Source organism: Macrobrachium rosenbergii, chromosome 12 (assembly GCF_040412425.1).
Source record: "Macrobrachium rosenbergii isolate ZJJX-2024 chromosome 12, ASM4041242v1, whole genome shotgun sequence".
NCBI classification, from domain to species: Eukaryota; Metazoa; Arthropoda; class Malacostraca; order Decapoda; family Palaemonidae; genus Macrobrachium; species Macrobrachium rosenbergii.
In genome coordinates, this window is record NC_089752.1 from 33,867,988 (window position 1) to 33,883,883 (window position 15,896).

At 37.7% G+C, this 15,896-nt stretch overlaps 2 protein-coding genes and 1 non-coding gene across 3 annotated transcripts in view; 1 reads left to right on the plus strand and 2 right to left on the minus strand.

The window, feature by feature from the left end:
- The window catches only part of LOC136843618 (glycerophosphocholine cholinephosphodiesterase ENPP6-like), a 40,474-nt gene extending 32,487 nt beyond the window's left edge, over nt 1-7,987 (minus strand). Inside the window, exon 1 of the mRNA XM_067112156.1 lies at nt 7,862-7,987. The gene's annotated coding sequence lies outside the window, so the exon portion shown is untranslated. The remainder of the gene's footprint in view (nt 1-7,861) is intronic.
- The window catches only part of Usp12-46 (Ubiquitin-specific protease 12/46), a 79,189-nt gene continuing 70,908 nt past the window's right edge, over nt 7,616-15,896 (plus strand). The window contains exon 1 of the mRNA XM_067112166.1: nt 7,616-8,065. Coding sequence (XP_066968267.1) covers nt 8,063-8,065 — 3 coding nt within the window. The 5' untranslated portion in view covers nt 7,616-8,062. The remainder of the gene's footprint in view (nt 8,066-15,896) is intronic.
- TRNAN-GUU (transfer RNA asparagine (anticodon GUU)) lies at nt 10,820-10,893 on the minus strand. Its single transcript has one exon. It is a non-coding gene; the product is annotated as a tRNA-Asn (tRNA).

Below are 15,896 nucleotides of genomic sequence, written 5' to 3' on the forward strand. Positions count from 1 at the left end.
TTTCGAAATCGGTTACATTTAACTGAGCTCCATCCCCACCAATTATTTATTTCTGCCATGGACCCAGGGGTTGCAGTGATCAACGTATCCAAAAAGTGTAAATAAATCGCAAAGTTATTACAAACGCATATGAATATAATCTTGAGAATGTGTTTCTGTTCTCTACTTTTCTCTACAATTCAGTTTCTCCAGCTTTAGTTGCATGTGGATATGGCTGTTTAGCATGGTGATGAGAGCACCCAGCCATCACATCTAGAGTCCCCTCCGCATTGTTCTGTTCAAAGAGGTTGTAGTCGTTCGTTCTGATCATCCTGACGTAGGATATATTCAGTAAAAACAATAAAAGCCTATTGTATATGAATGAAGAAAGATGAGTGCATGTTAGTCCTTGATGTATCAGTCATAATCACATAAATAGCCTTCTCGGTGAACTGTAGCATAGTACGTAGTCTGATCACCGACTGTAAAATTAATAATAGAGGAAGACCGTAACAGAATACTTTCGCAATTCTGTAATTGGCCGGAGAGAGAATCAGGCGGTGATACGAGTACGTTAAGACAACCTCTATGGAGGTGGATTAAAAAAGTTCGAGAAATGGTCGACCGGCAGGAAACTGGGGAACTGCTAATTGGTGGTTCTATATATATATATATATATATATATATATATATATATATATATATATATATATATATATATATATATATATATATATATGTTCTATGCTTGCTTTTGAATGTCCCTTCATCGGCCCTCATCCGCGCCTTTTATTATCAGCTATAGCTTGTAATTTTCTTAAATATCTGCTCTTTATATCGAAGCTTCTCGCACCAATATGTCATTAACGTCTTCCTACTTGTGCAGTAGAACCTTTTAATTATGCATGATTCCATATAGGACACCACTGATATCCTGAAATTTTAATTACTTCTAACAACAAACAGATAACATCTTGAGTGTTTCTTTGCCCCTTAAATATTTTCCTCGTTGATGTAAAAGTGCGCGACTCCTCCGCTTGGTCTGTGATCTTCACAGTGAGAGAGGCATCGAGGCAAATTGTCGACCTTGACAGTATACTTCACGTTCACAGTTGGGTATGAAAGACGTGTTGGTTAATCAGGAGGGATATTTAATTATGGCTCTCCCCTCGCCCCGCCCCCACCCCTCTATTTCTCCTAAAATGTTTAAACATCGAAGCATGTTGAGCTTCTTGAGCATTTATTAAGAAAATAAACTATTAATGGGTCTACTTGCTAAGTAATTTTTATTTAGCAAATTATTGTTTTCATTTCTATTTCCTTCATTAAACTATAGTTTTAGGTAGCATTTCCCCCCCAGCACACTTGAAGTATGTCAGGTCTCTTTAGTACTAAAGGTGAATTACGCTTATCTACAGTTCATCGTTCAAATATCAGTAATTGCACCTCAGGGTTATCTACTTTTTAAATAATATACTCATCTTTTGTCAGATGTCCAAGCTTAGCTATTCATCTTAAATATTGGGGATGAATTATTTTCAGTAGATCATCATCCTTTACCTGTATCAATTAATTTCCTCTCCTCTAGTTCGTCCATGATGAAGGCAACGGCTCTGTCTAAACCATGAACGATTTTCAGGATCTCCTCGGAGCCTGGACCCTACTTGCAGCCCTTGCTCATCTGGTTTTGTGAAACAGACCTTGAACGCACGAAAGAAAAAATTATTCAGAAGAATGGAAGGAGTTATAATCCAAAAATGAAAGGGCAAAATATCAAAATAATCCTGCCACATGACGCCAATTCTGGGACCCCAACTCATAAAAGAGTGATCATTTTGGATACCCAAGGTAAGTCTAAAACGTACACGGGAATTCGGCGGCCCATTTTCCTTCGCGTGTGTGAACAGCCTAAAGTTTTGGTCAGAATTTCTTTTCTACAAAATAAATTTATGATTTTTCTGTTCCACGATATGTTGTTGTAATTTTGTAATCTTTTAAAACAACACAATGCTTTCCTTGATTCATGTTGGAACTACAAGTCGATTCGAGTATGTCTGTGTAGAAAAGTCAGAGCTTGATACCTGAAGTGGTTTAAGCACTCCCATCTCACCTTTGGATTTCTCATCAGCGTGGATTCATATAGTGAAAATAATCTTTCTCCGCTGCATCGTACAAATTAGTTCCTAAGATATTGTGATTTTTGATACACAGGCCTGAAATGGAAGAATATCTATATATTTATTGAGAAACTCAGTTCATTTCCGCAGATCGGATGAGTTTTGTCCTCTACTCATCAGCAGTGTGATGAACCCTCTAGGTGTTAAAAACTCTCCTTGCCAATATCTCTATTATGCCACCTATCCAGTGTTTTCCTCCCAACAGGCCATAACAATCATTGCTACAGTAAGCAAGCATGGAGTTCCTGTAAGAGGGGATTTTCGTCACCAGATTCAGTCCTTCTTAGGAGCACTTCCTTCCTTAATGTTTTTATTCAGACGGTTAATTTTCGCAATAAACCTCGAGGAAGCATCTACTTTCGACTGAAATATGAATAGTGATCAGAATTGGTAAAAACAATGGTATTATCCCTTTAAGTTTCTCGTCCAAAAGTTGCGCCAACTTAACTCAAGATGTGCCGTTTTTTAAAATAATTCCAACGGTCTAGTTCAGACGCAAACTTCAATGATAGTGTTGCCCTCTACACTACCACTGAAAAAGATTTTGACATAAGCTATTCTATTTAATTTTGCACATTCCTCTTCTCATTCAACAAATGTAGAAGGAACGTTAATACTTATCCAAATACCTCTCACCTGGCTAAAGCACCAGACTGTACAGTACAGTACAGTACTTATGAACTAACTACCTGTTAAAAACGTTTACTCTTTGAGTAATGTCAATATACAGTACTAGAAAAAAAAACACGATATGTGCTGCAAAACAGGATTGATGCCTCGACTCTGGCTAGAAAAAATGTCGAATATTAACCAAAACAACGGGTTTTTAAGATAAATATAAGAGACGGTATCATCTGTGCTATTTTTTTTTTTTACCTCATCACATAAGGCATAGGTTTATAATGCTTCTGTTTTATATATATTCATGCAAACACCACACATTTTTCACTGTTTTCTCTAAGGAAATGGCTCCAGTAGTTGCCACTCTTCCAATTTTCAAGTGTGTGGAAAAACTACTTGGGAACTAACTCGAGCCATTCATCCTCTTCACAACTCGACAAGGCCCCCTTCCCATAGTGGAACAGCTTAATGTGATTTTTGGCCAGAATCGCTCATTTGACGAGAGAAACGTGAAATTTGGCGTGAATATACTCTATACGTCACTTACTGAGAAAAGTGCTAGCCATCAAAAATTCCAATATGGCCGCCAGCACACCAAAAACAGCCATATACCATAAAAACGCCGATCTCTATCCATTTATTTCCAACCCTGCTACTAAAAAAGGCTACTAATGAAGGGAAGGCAGAGAGAATAAGCTCTTTCTGTCTATATAATGTCCGAAAGGGGTGCAAACTACAGAGCCAATCTTCCAGTCAAGTCAACACTACTGTTCCTGAGGCAGGGGGTGGGGGGGTTTCCGCAGACAGCAGTGGGGCAAACGGAAGGTTTTGGCACCAAAAAACCAGTTGCTTTGGGCAAATAAAGCTCAGTATCAGAGTAAAAACTATTCATATATGAGAAGGAAAATTATAAAATTAAACTATGGAGGTACAGCCAAGAGAGTGTCTGTCGCTCACTACCAGGGCACACTGCTGTGAAATGCAGCGTGAGGTTCAATATCAGCTGAACTGCAAGTTTAGTATACCAAATGATATCTAATCAGCCCCAAAGAAATTAGACAGGGGGCTTTAACATTATCCGGATGGTGTACAGATCGCACGACGTTTAAATGATGTTGGATGAACGATCGGGTTAGGTGTAGGGCAACAGCTTGAACCTAACTCCATCCCATACATGAAAGTGAGCAAAGATGGTAAAAGGATATACCCTTAGCCAGCTGTACTTAAGTTCAAAGTATCTTATCATGGATGCCAAACCAAAAATGCAAACTGACTGGAGTAAATATTGTATTTGTCAAGAGGTCAAAAGTGATGAAACGCTAATTTCACCTCTTAGCTTATTTCAGAGGAAACGGAACTCTGCTGGACATGTTAATCTTGCAGAAAATGTACAATTGTTTCATGCTCTTATTGCTATGCCAATATCATTTGATCCAGCACGGTTAGATGATGGAGAAGGCATAGAAACTGCAATGATACGAAATAAAGCAAAATACCATAACAGCTGCAGACTTTTGCTTAACAATACCAATTTGAAAGGAGCACAGAAGAGAACAGTGACTCAGTACATCAGACACAGAAGAAAACCGTGGAAAGAGATCAAGAACCTCAGACCCTCCAAAAGTACAATGCTTTTTGTGTGAAGAAGAGGATGAAATATTAAATTTAAGACAAGCAATGACAATGCAACTGAATGAAAGCTCAAAGTTAAGTGCTGATGTTGTTGCTCAAGAACTGAAGTATCACCCACAATGCTTGGCAGACTTATACAACTCAGAGAGAGCACATCTTAATGGGATAAAGCAAGAGGAGAATCGCCATGATCAATGGAAAGAGTTATATCCTGTGGCTTTTTCTGAACTTGTTACCTGCATCATTGATAGCCAGATTACTAATACAGAAACAGCACCTGTAATATTCAGACTTGCTGGCCTAGCTTCCCTATACAAGCGCCGGTTACAACAACTAGGTGTAGACTCCCCAGATCCCCAGACGTCAATACCACCAGGTTAAAAGAGCAGTTACTCTCTAGTATCACTGAGCTTGAGGCCCATAGGAAAGGGCGTGATGTTCTAGCGTTCAGAAAAGACACTGGCGAAATTCTGTTACAGCATTGCGCATGGTGTTGACATGACGTCCCATCTGGACAATGGTGTTGTATTGTCAGGTGTTGCTACTGCACAACTTTTACAGTACAACTGCTACTCTAAGTATACTGAAGGATCAAAAACCCTCAGGCATGCAAAACACCGTGAAACACCTTTTCCCATATATGTCGGGACGAAAGTGTTTGCCAAAACAAGAAAAAGAAAATTATTTGACAAGCTTCATGAGAATGGGATTAGCACATTGAAAATATTAGGACAGTTAGGTGAGAGTGTAGTACTGGGGCAATTTGTAGTGCTAATGTATGACAGGTCTAGCAAGACCTCATCAGTAGACGTGGCAAGACTTGATCTCCTTGCCCGGAAGCAGAGGTCATATGACTTAATCCTGCCAACTAAAACTGCACTAAGGGAACATGCAAAAAGAGCAGCCTATCAGGCAGGTAAAATTTTGGGGACGATGTGTTAAATGTGATCCAGAATTTCAATGTCTTCTAGGTGGGGTTGGATGAAAGAGGATGACAATTGGAGAATTGTGGACCACACTTGAACCGATTTCTAAATGCTGCCGGGAATTGACTTAATGTGGATGCAAGACGGACTGTGGTGGAAGGTGCACACATACTGTAAAAACACAGGATTAGACTGTACTGCACTCTGTAGCTGCCCTTGTCATGTTCAACAGTGATAGAAGGAGAATAGACGCCAATACTGTATATACATAATCATAATTTTCAATGTTGGACACAGTTAATAATGAGTTAGTATATTTATCACTTAAAGAAATCAAGTTTATATGGACAAATATGTAGAAGTACCAAGAAAATTAGATTATTTTGCATATTAGGCTTACCTGGCGGCCATCTTGGAAAATGGCCGACAAATTGGACTACTGAATGCCAAGGACTGTTCTCCCAAGTAAAGCCTACAATTTTATGGCAAAGAACCCCCTAATTTACCCAAATAATGATTGAACTTTGGCTATTTATACAAAAATATATTGACATTTTTTACGATAATTGTCATATGGCGGCCATCTTGGAAAATGGCCACCTAAGGGAACTTCGATGGCTAGCACTTTTTTCTTAAAGCAGTGGCAGTGACCCAAAATCTTTTCCAAATTAACCATGGCGACCCATGCCACCATAAACATTTTCTTTTTATTTAATTATGCGATTTCCTCCATCCCTGCCATTCAACGGCCGTTAAATTTAAAAGGCAAGTGTCTGCGTTGGGAAGATTTCCGACTTCAATTACATGTTCTGTCTCTATAATGTTCTGCTTAGATATAAATGAATTATATATTCTTAATACAATATTTTCTCTAAAAATAATAATAATTATAATAAGTGTATTAGGGAAATAGGCCCATAAAGTTGTGATCCTTGGGGACCCATTGAAATGGTTTGGCGACCCAAATTTGGGTCGCGACCCTGGGGGTTAAGAACGACTGTCTTAAAGTCTATCCCCCAATGACAATTTCTGCTAAATTTCAAGCTTGTATCGTCAAATGAACGATTGTATGGCTCATCTGCTCCACTACCCGCCCTCCTAAAAAAAAACCTTTCCACCTCCCATAAACACTCGAGCTAGGTTAAAAAATTAATTCGGTCGAGCTGAAAATAAAATGTTTGCTTTTAAAATATAGTATTGGCGTTGACTGGATATGGGTCAATACCTAGGCATCATAAAAATCTTAAAAGCCAAAAACTTCGATTGACTTTCGATTCGAGTCAATATTCATAAAACTATCTGAATATAGAGTTACCAGAGATGTTTCCGTATTTTTTACACGTTCTCTAATTATTATTTCTAAAGCACAACTTCCTTACTTATCAAAAACTTATCTCCTCCATAAATCCGTAAGATATGCGTGCTACACAGATTAACAGAGGTCTCTGACTTCCACTTTACGTTTTAATGTTTATTGTTTCTTAGTCATTAGTACTACAGTACAATAGGCATTTGTTAACTATCTTTTGTCAGGAAATCCAGCTTCAGCTGCCCGAGACTTCACTTGAACAGTGACCACTAATGTTTGTTTTTCTTAATATTCTGTTAAGAACTTTTCCTTGATCAAGCCGTGCGTCAAAAATTTCTTTTTATTCAATATGAAATTTTTTTAAAGATTTGATAATCGCTAGCTAGTACTAGTAACTGTAGTTAAGTTTAGAAATCTGACGTCGGGATTTGGTGAGTTTTTTTTATGGACAACTACGAAAAACAATATTGCAGCTGTAACTTGTGGTACATTAAAAAAAAAACACACACAGCTACAAACCCTCATCACTAAACTTTACAAAACCATTGAATAAACAGCACGACAGTCGCCGAAAAGATGGTCTGTGCTACCTTCTAGAATATCACCAACAATATCATAGTAACGGCTTCATTAATCAACTTATAATTTTACTTTACGTCATTTTAGATTCTTATTTTCAAGGATTTATCATCGGTACTTTCAAGGTCTTGGCATAATTGTCCATACCCTCGCCTACGTTCATGAAAATTCAAGTATACGGAATCTGTCCGAAACTCATAATTAACCAACGACTTTGGCGCTTGTTGTTAAAAAATTCAATTATAAATGTAATCTGTTTACCAGATAGTTTTCTTTAAGATTTGTTATAACTTGTTAAATCCCTAAGTTAGTAATATTGTTCATCAAATAACTCCCAACCAAAGTACTTGCATATAACCTACAATGCCACATGTGATTCGAAGTTTTCGGACAGTCACGGTCAAGCTAAGTGAAGTCAGTGACAATCGAACAGTTTGTTCTGCATCAGTCTAAAGTGTATATCGTGTGTGTCTTTTGTGACTCCAATATTTGGCCATTTTGTACGGGGAACATAGAACGGCAATGTACTACTGGTTAGAAAAGATTGGAAGGGCCAGAGGAAACGCCAGTCGCGTTGAACGCCCGGCTGGGTTTGAAGGACGAAGTAGCCTACTATTGAAAAACTTTCCTGTTCTTACCAGTTTAACCTTGTCTTGCCTGACGTACTTTTGATCGACGTTACAAGCGTCCTCTGGGAAAGCAAGCCACAAAGCTGTAGGATACCATCTCCACTCCTTACCCCCAACCCCAGAACTTCGATTTTGTCACCATCTTACCGTTGACATTCCCACATCCGACATCACTTGAAATTTCCCGGTGGTCGAATTGCCATTTTGGGGATGGTGAGTTACCAACTAACGATTAGCTACCAACTAACTATTGGCAAGGTAATAAGTTCTGAGCAAACTACTATCGAATGTTGGAGTCGCTTATTTAATACGATTTTTTTAAAAGTAATTATTACTTGGTTTGTATTACATTATTGTCATATTGATTGCTGAAACCTTAAGTTAATAAGTCACATTGCGTAAGTTTCGAAGGCTATTAAAAATTTTTTTAATACCAAATTTTTTTCATCACAACTGTAATAGTTACTGTTGTGTTATTCCGTGATGCTTTCATTGTTATTAGTTTATGAGTTCTGATGTGCGCGTGGGTGTAGGTTTCCATCGTTTTTTGTTCTCAACTTAGCCTACATCAGATAATTAGAGTAATTTAAGTACCATTCGATTATTAGGCTCACTGCTGTCGAAAAGCGGTGGCAACCGATGTGGCCCATTTTGATATAATGAAATGAAGTTATTAGAAAATACTTTATACGAAGTCTCAGATTCTGGTTGCATATTAAAAACCCATTGTTTCCTTTGACCCATACATTTGAATAAGTTCCTCTGTATTAGTCGACTGTGGGTTAGAAGGCCACGGGACCAATCACGAGACTGGTTGAGACCGGATAGTGAGGAGCCTTCTGGAACCACTATATATCCCTATGGTAAAAGATATAAAATATTCGATTCTTGGCCCCCCGTGTGCTAGTTGATCCAGTTGATAATCGGTTCAAGGAAAAAGGTCATGGGCCTTGCATCCTCACCACTGAAGACTTCCTGAGGACTGCAAGGTTTACCCATCAGGTGCCATCATCCCCAAGGGGGAAGAAATATGTAAATACCCAACTGATGGCAACAACACGTTCGTTAAGCCGCTGCTTGGGTCCGGTTAAGAAGTGGACACGTAGGAAATGTCAGATGCCGTGTGTTCACAACTTCACAAATCCCCAGAACATCCGTGGGAACAGGGGATAGGGATAGAAACCTTGTCCTAATAATATTGAAAAACTGTCGGGTACACACTGTCCATTGTGTAGTTCATGAAGTGAAAGGTAGACTAACTCTTAAACTAGAGTACATTTACTTTTGGCTATCCTTATGTGATAAAAGTAATGATAATCCGGTTGATGACGGTGCGTTGTTTTCGTCAGTAATATCTTTGTACTCAGTTAATACTATGTATATGAGTGTAGCACTTCGTTTATTGACCGGCGCAAAGCCATATCCCAGCCCTCCCCTGTCACACTCATGGAATTCTCGATTAAGTTGAGGCCTTGAGGGCAGGATCCAGAGAACCTGGTTGAGGGGAAGCATTATTTCGATCCTGTACATAAATCATTCTCTGCCCTAACTTAATAATTTTTCCGTTCTTAAGATATACATAACCTTGGCTTTGCTTACTCCATATTTGTCGCAAGTTGAAAAACATAAATAAACCGGTATATATAAGAAAAGACGTTTTCTTCGTTGAACAAAATGCATTTTGACCTTTGTCAAAATCGTCTTTGTTCTGGAGGTCATTCTCAGTCTCGTTTTATTCCTCCTAAACAACTTGTTGATTTGAATTTAGGTCGTTTCTGATCGTGCATGCGAAACCTATTGCATTCTGATACTGACTAGGTGAATTTTCTTTCTCTATCCCACTCTATAATTTACAACGGATTTTGCATCATTTGAAAACTAAAATTTTACAAGTCAGCTTCTATCATTGGTATGGTTATATAAATTGGTAGGAATTTGTGTTCGACCATCTTTCAGTCTCTTTTCAACACGTGCTATACATACTTGCTCAACAAGTTAATGACGTTTTGAACTTTTTGCCATGTTGCATATTTTGAATAACGAGTGATAGTGGTTTGGGATTTGTGCATCCTTTAGATATTAGAGGAAGTAACGAAGCTTTGGTAATTTCCATATTTGGGAGGTCCTTTGGGTCCTTTGGGTGTATTCGTTTGTTGAAAGCAGTGCTCTTTAGTTGTGCTCATTTTTTGTAAGAAATTTCTTGTATGTGAATCTGGATTCATATCAAAATGATACGGAAAAAAGCTCGTAAGTACAGTCAGGGTAAATGAGAAGTGAGTGAGAAGAGGGATGCCATCTGATGATTATGCGGTTAAAGAGGAAGTGGAGTTCATTAGAAGCTTCAAGTTGCAGAATAAGGGATGGTTAGATGGCTGTAAATGTAATCAAGACAACTAAGTTTAATAAGAAGGAAGTGAGAAGAACATATATGAAAAATGGGCCAAGGGCGAAAGACACGGAAGTAGTAGGAGTGCAAGATAGAAGTGAATGGTGCAATATGTGGGATTTTGTGCTCAGCTTATGAGCCTTTGTGCAGGTGTTTGAAGCAGCCAATTTTGTGAGTTTTATACGTTACGTTAAAGAAAATGTTTGTTTACGCATTCGAAGCTCACATTGTATAAAATGTTTTTTTTTTTATCAAGAATCTTCTTCTAATAGCAAAATTTTTAACGGGATAAAAACAGATTTATGAGTATAATTATACGAAAATAAAATCCTCGTACAGTTCAAACATGCAAAACCATCATAAATCCATCTTGTTCTTCAGCCACGCAAAACTCATAACATCCTTCTGAACAATTCAGCTATTACATTTTTTTTTTACCCGAAAGTTTTACAAACGAATTAACCCTAGCAGTACGGTGATGGAACAACCCAAAAATCCGACTCCAGTGCTCCTTCATCGTTACATTTGTGGGTCAGTATTCTTAAATGCAGCAATTGCTTTAGCAGCGCCGAAAAACATTGCGCCCCCGGGTGGGCTCGAACCACCAACCTTTCGGTTAACAGCCGAACGCGCTAACCGATTGTGCCACGGAGGCTTGCGTCGTAATGATGTTGCATAGCAACTGACTCATCGACTACACCCACGGCAGCGTTGCCATCGGCACCCATAAGACATATTAGTAGTTCGAAGCCCATTTTCACTGCATTTTGAGTTCTTCTGTAGGCCCTTGGGGTCAGTTTCCATAACAACGATAACTTAAATAAAAAAGAAAAAAAAAACGTTTTAGTCTTTACATCGCAACTAAAGAAAATGCATACAAACGTACGAAACATAATCTGCAGTGATAAAGAAAAACCTTGAGAGTGACGTACGATGTTCAGTGCATTTTAGAAATGTGGACGAAGTAAGAATTCCATTTTAAGCAGAGGGTGGAATTGAGAGATAATCTGATGCAATAAGTGTTGGGCTAACCTGAAATAATTCTGAAACACTTCCAATGTAATTTTTATACATATCGTTAATGCACAATATTTACCAACCTTAAAATAGTCTGTAATTTTATAGCCAACCATTTACTGTATATTTCATTTTTCTCTCTCATTGCATTCAATTAGTGTCATGGGTTTAACAGTTATTTATACATATCTTGCCCTAACATAGATGTAGGTTTTAAGGTGGGCGAGACAGCTTGATGGAGTGTAATGAAGCAGAAAATCTGACGTCATGTCCCATCACAGTGTTAATTAGCCTCAAGTATATATTAAATTCTTTTCGCACGTGCAATGCTTCTTCTTAAAAGAAGATAGCTGAGGCAGGTTAGAAAGGCTCGATTATTTTAGTTATTTATTATATCCTTTCCTTACGGGTTTTGACAGGTCTGACTGATACGTAAGCAAGCTGATATCAGTGATGTGCTAACAGTCCGTTTTTCCTTCAGTTACTTAATGACAGATGGAAAGTATATGTTTATGCATTCATGTATATATTTATATATGTACGTATATATATTTATATACGTGCGTGTGTGCACGCAGAGCGATCGAAAGTAACGATAAAGCGAATGCAAAATGATTTGCAGAAAATTGACCAACAGAAACAGTTTGGAGGTCAGGTAAACCATTAATGGACGTCTCTCGAATCCCTCAAATCGAAGTCTTGTAAACCAAGGTCCGTGCTACGATGCAAATTTCCTTCTGGAAGGTCAAAGGAAAAAGAAAGCTCCCTGTGTCTCTCCTCTAATTACATTTCACTAGAGACTGATCAGTAAGTAGTGAACAACATTTAATTCAGAATTATGACTTTGGACATATTCCAAAGTAGATATTTTAGTTTTTTCAGCCTTGCGTATGAGAGGATCTCGTGTTTAAAAGTGGTAGCAAGACAATATGATAAGTTTTTTCTTTGCAAGGCTAAGCTGTGCCCTTCATGATTAATGGCTCAAAATGGAATAATTTTTTTTTTTTTCTTACCCATAACCTTCCATTCTCCAGGAGACAGGTCAAAGCCTATCGTATTTCGTACGTTTTCCTTTTTACTTGTTTTTTGCGTACCTGAGCTAGTATAAAGGGTATTTGGTTGCACATCCCATTAACATTTTGAATTCAATAGTATTTCCACTGAAGACCCCGCTGAAGGATTTGCACATTTAAGGCTCAGTATGGAGGTAGAGGAATTCTTATTCAACGGACGATTCATTTAGTAGACCAAACAGACCAAGGTTAAGTGGTTCCAAGTGAGGGAGATGAAAGAAACTTGAGGTAATGAGGTTCTGAATACTGTTCGTACATACAGCGGGGTTGGACAGCATATTTTTTTAATTGTTAGTGCTTAACGTATCTTCTTCATGATTACGTTTATGATTAATAAAAATCTAACTAAAGCTGTTCTGTTTCCAGATTTTGGAAAATTCAAGTCCCTCGTGTGTGATAAAGGAATGTCAATTCGGGAGGGTAATTAAGGTAGTTAATTATTTTTTTTATAAAAATTTGATGACTTGGTGTCTTGACATCAGAGCAAAATCCCAAGCAACTACGACCATAACTTAATTGTTAAGAAACAAAGTGAACTAATGACAGCTGGAATTGAGAAGCGTCAGTAACCGACTTCCGTTATTTTGACTGGATAAAACCGCAATGATTCAGTACAATCAATCTCTCACGTTACTGTTACAGTATGCAATGAATGTGTATTTCAAAGCCGAAGGAAAAATTGTCTAATACAGCTCCTTACGGCCTCTGATGCATTCGTAAAGACTACCAAAAGTGAAGAGGTAAATATTTTTTTGATAAACATCTTTGAAATTATTTTTTTCTTACGTACAGAAACCACCGCAGAAAAATTTAAAGAATCAACACACAGAGAGTAGCATTAAAAAAAATAAAAGCAGCATGGACGTTAATATAAACAAGTTACCTGCATATATTAACAAGAGTTAAAGAAAAAATTCAGAGGAAAACAGTATGTCATGTGACATTTAACCAACCAATTTGAACTTTACCTTATCATAAAAATACGGACTTTCATGGGTAATCTTGCAAAGTATCTCAGTGTTTTATGTTTTCTGCTCATAATGCTATATTCATTAACAGGAAGTAATAACCGTATGCCTTTCACGTAATCTACCTTTCATACCATTCAAGGTCTTGTGCATTTTCTTACGATGGTGCATTGGTATTCCCATCCCCTTTTTGAAATAGGCTAAATGTATGTTCTTAGAATTATAAACAGGCCTTCCGAATGATCAGAAGATATTCCTTTTTTGTGTTTTTTGTGGAAAATATTTTAAGAAACGTTGGAGGCCACATTATTATTATGATTAAAATAGTTTAACCAGGCCACTGAGCTGACTATCAGCTCTCATAGGGCTGGCCAGAAGGACTAGAATGAATTAAATTGAATTGAATATAGGATTTAGGCCAAAGGCCAAGCACTGGGACCTATGAGGTCATTCAGCGCTGAAACGGAAATTGTCAATAAAAGGTTTGAAAGGTGTAACAGGAGGAAAACCTCGCAGTGACACTTTGATTCAGTTGTTAGGAGAGGGTGGAAAGCAGGATGGAAGAAAGACAGTATGAAAGGAGGTACAGCAAAAGGGGTGCAGCTAGGGGCCGAAGGCACGCTTCAAAGAACTTTAAGTAATGCCTACAGTGCACCACAAGAGGTGCACTGACGGCACTAACCCCGCCCCCACGGAGGTTGGAGGCCACAATAATCACATTATGATTTACTAACCTTTGTCAACGTGGTGATAATGCTTTATATGGAATGAGTAACTGTCGGAATAATCCGAAAAAAGGAAATGTTTATTGAAAAGAGGACGTTAACACTATGATCTGTAGACAAATGTAATAAATAATTATAGAATACACAGGTTTAGCTGTAGCTTACCTTATGGTAAAGTAAAACGTGCCACTGAACTCGGGATAATTAGAGATCATCTACAATATTCTCTCTCTCTCTCTCTCTCTCTCTCTCATGGTTTAGAAACGCCCATAAAAGTTCATTTAAAGAAAGAATGGCAGTGAAATGAGTATTTTTTAAAGGTGAGAGACGTCTTGGAATATATTTTCAGATCTCGGAAAAAGTATTTCTCCTTTTTTTTGTTTTCCTTTTTCTCACAAACGATAATCTACCAGACCTCGGGAACTCAAATGAATCCTGGTTTCGACAGATTCTATAACGCAACATGGAGCAGCTAAACGAAATAATATATCTAATCCCGTTTTGTTCAGCTTTAGTGTATCCTATCTATTTTAGCGTTGAACGTGAGGTTTTGCGTTTTCTTTTTGAGAAGTGTATACGTGCTGTGAGACGGTCGTTTTTAGGTAGACTACAATAATTCATATTTCAAGTTCATTTTAATCTTAAAATTACATTTAACAGGCCATAAAATAACTATATCTTTACCAAAGTATGATACCAAACATTTTTGTAACGACCCACTTTTGTGATGCTCGTATTACCCGTAAAAGAAAAAAAATATCGCAGTAGCCGTAAGTAGTAGGCGACTTCCCTATGTAAAACACTATGTATTCATCAAGACTACATTGATATGAGGTAGACATCTTCATGATGACTTCATGACTGAAGGTGACAAACCCAAATTTTTACAGTAATTTAGAATAAGATTTTGTCAACAAATGGTTAGAACAGAAGGTTAAAACTTAATGGCACTGAAGAGCTTAGTGTCAGCGTGAAATACATTAATTTAACTCTCTAATTTGCATGGCTAGGGATTAGAGCTGAAAAGTAATAAAACCAAAGGTTCACTTTCGTACTCAAAAATTGCTGGACAGCATCAAAAGTGAATCACTGAAACATAAAATCATCACAGCGATGCTGAGTGAAGAGTTCTCCTGACAAATCAAGTTATCACAAGAAAAAGGTTGAAATTTCTTTTTGATATGAATGGAAGAGTGAATAAACCAACTAGTGTACATGGAAAGCTACGCGTAGGCTGTATATATTATATAAGGTGAAAGGAACGTGACTGTAGAGATGATAATGGATACATTACCGACAATGAACCCAGTGACTGAAAACCCCCTGTTAAAAGAAAAGGAATATTGTAGTCAGAAAACACCAAACAAGGAAAGGTAAATCAAAGTTGATGGGTTGTAGGTTGTTGCTGCGTGACCTACGTGTTGCAGAGAACATGTTAATGATCGCAAATTTTTATACCAAAAATATGGAGAAAGAAGAGAAGAAAGACGCATTTCTGAAGGAGAGTGCAATGATATTGGGAGGCTCTAAGAAAAATGGGGCAAAAATAACGTCAGTACTTTGGAAAGATGAAGAGAATGGTAAAAATATTTTTTAGTGATAGAAATTAGAGAGTAAAACAGGAAGGAACGTGAGTGATTAGGCAAATTGGAAGACATATCGCAAGAACGTCCCAATAAAAAGGAAAGGAAGTTTAGAGTACTGATAAATAATTCAGAAGCAGGAGAGAGTTTGGTATACAAGCTAATCATAGGCGAATGGTTGAACTTCCACAAGCGCATCTTAAATATGAATTCCTGTCAGTTCTCATAACTGTGGCCAGGATATTTATGGGGACTGCTCGAATACAAAAGCACTCTAAGGATTGCAAAAAAA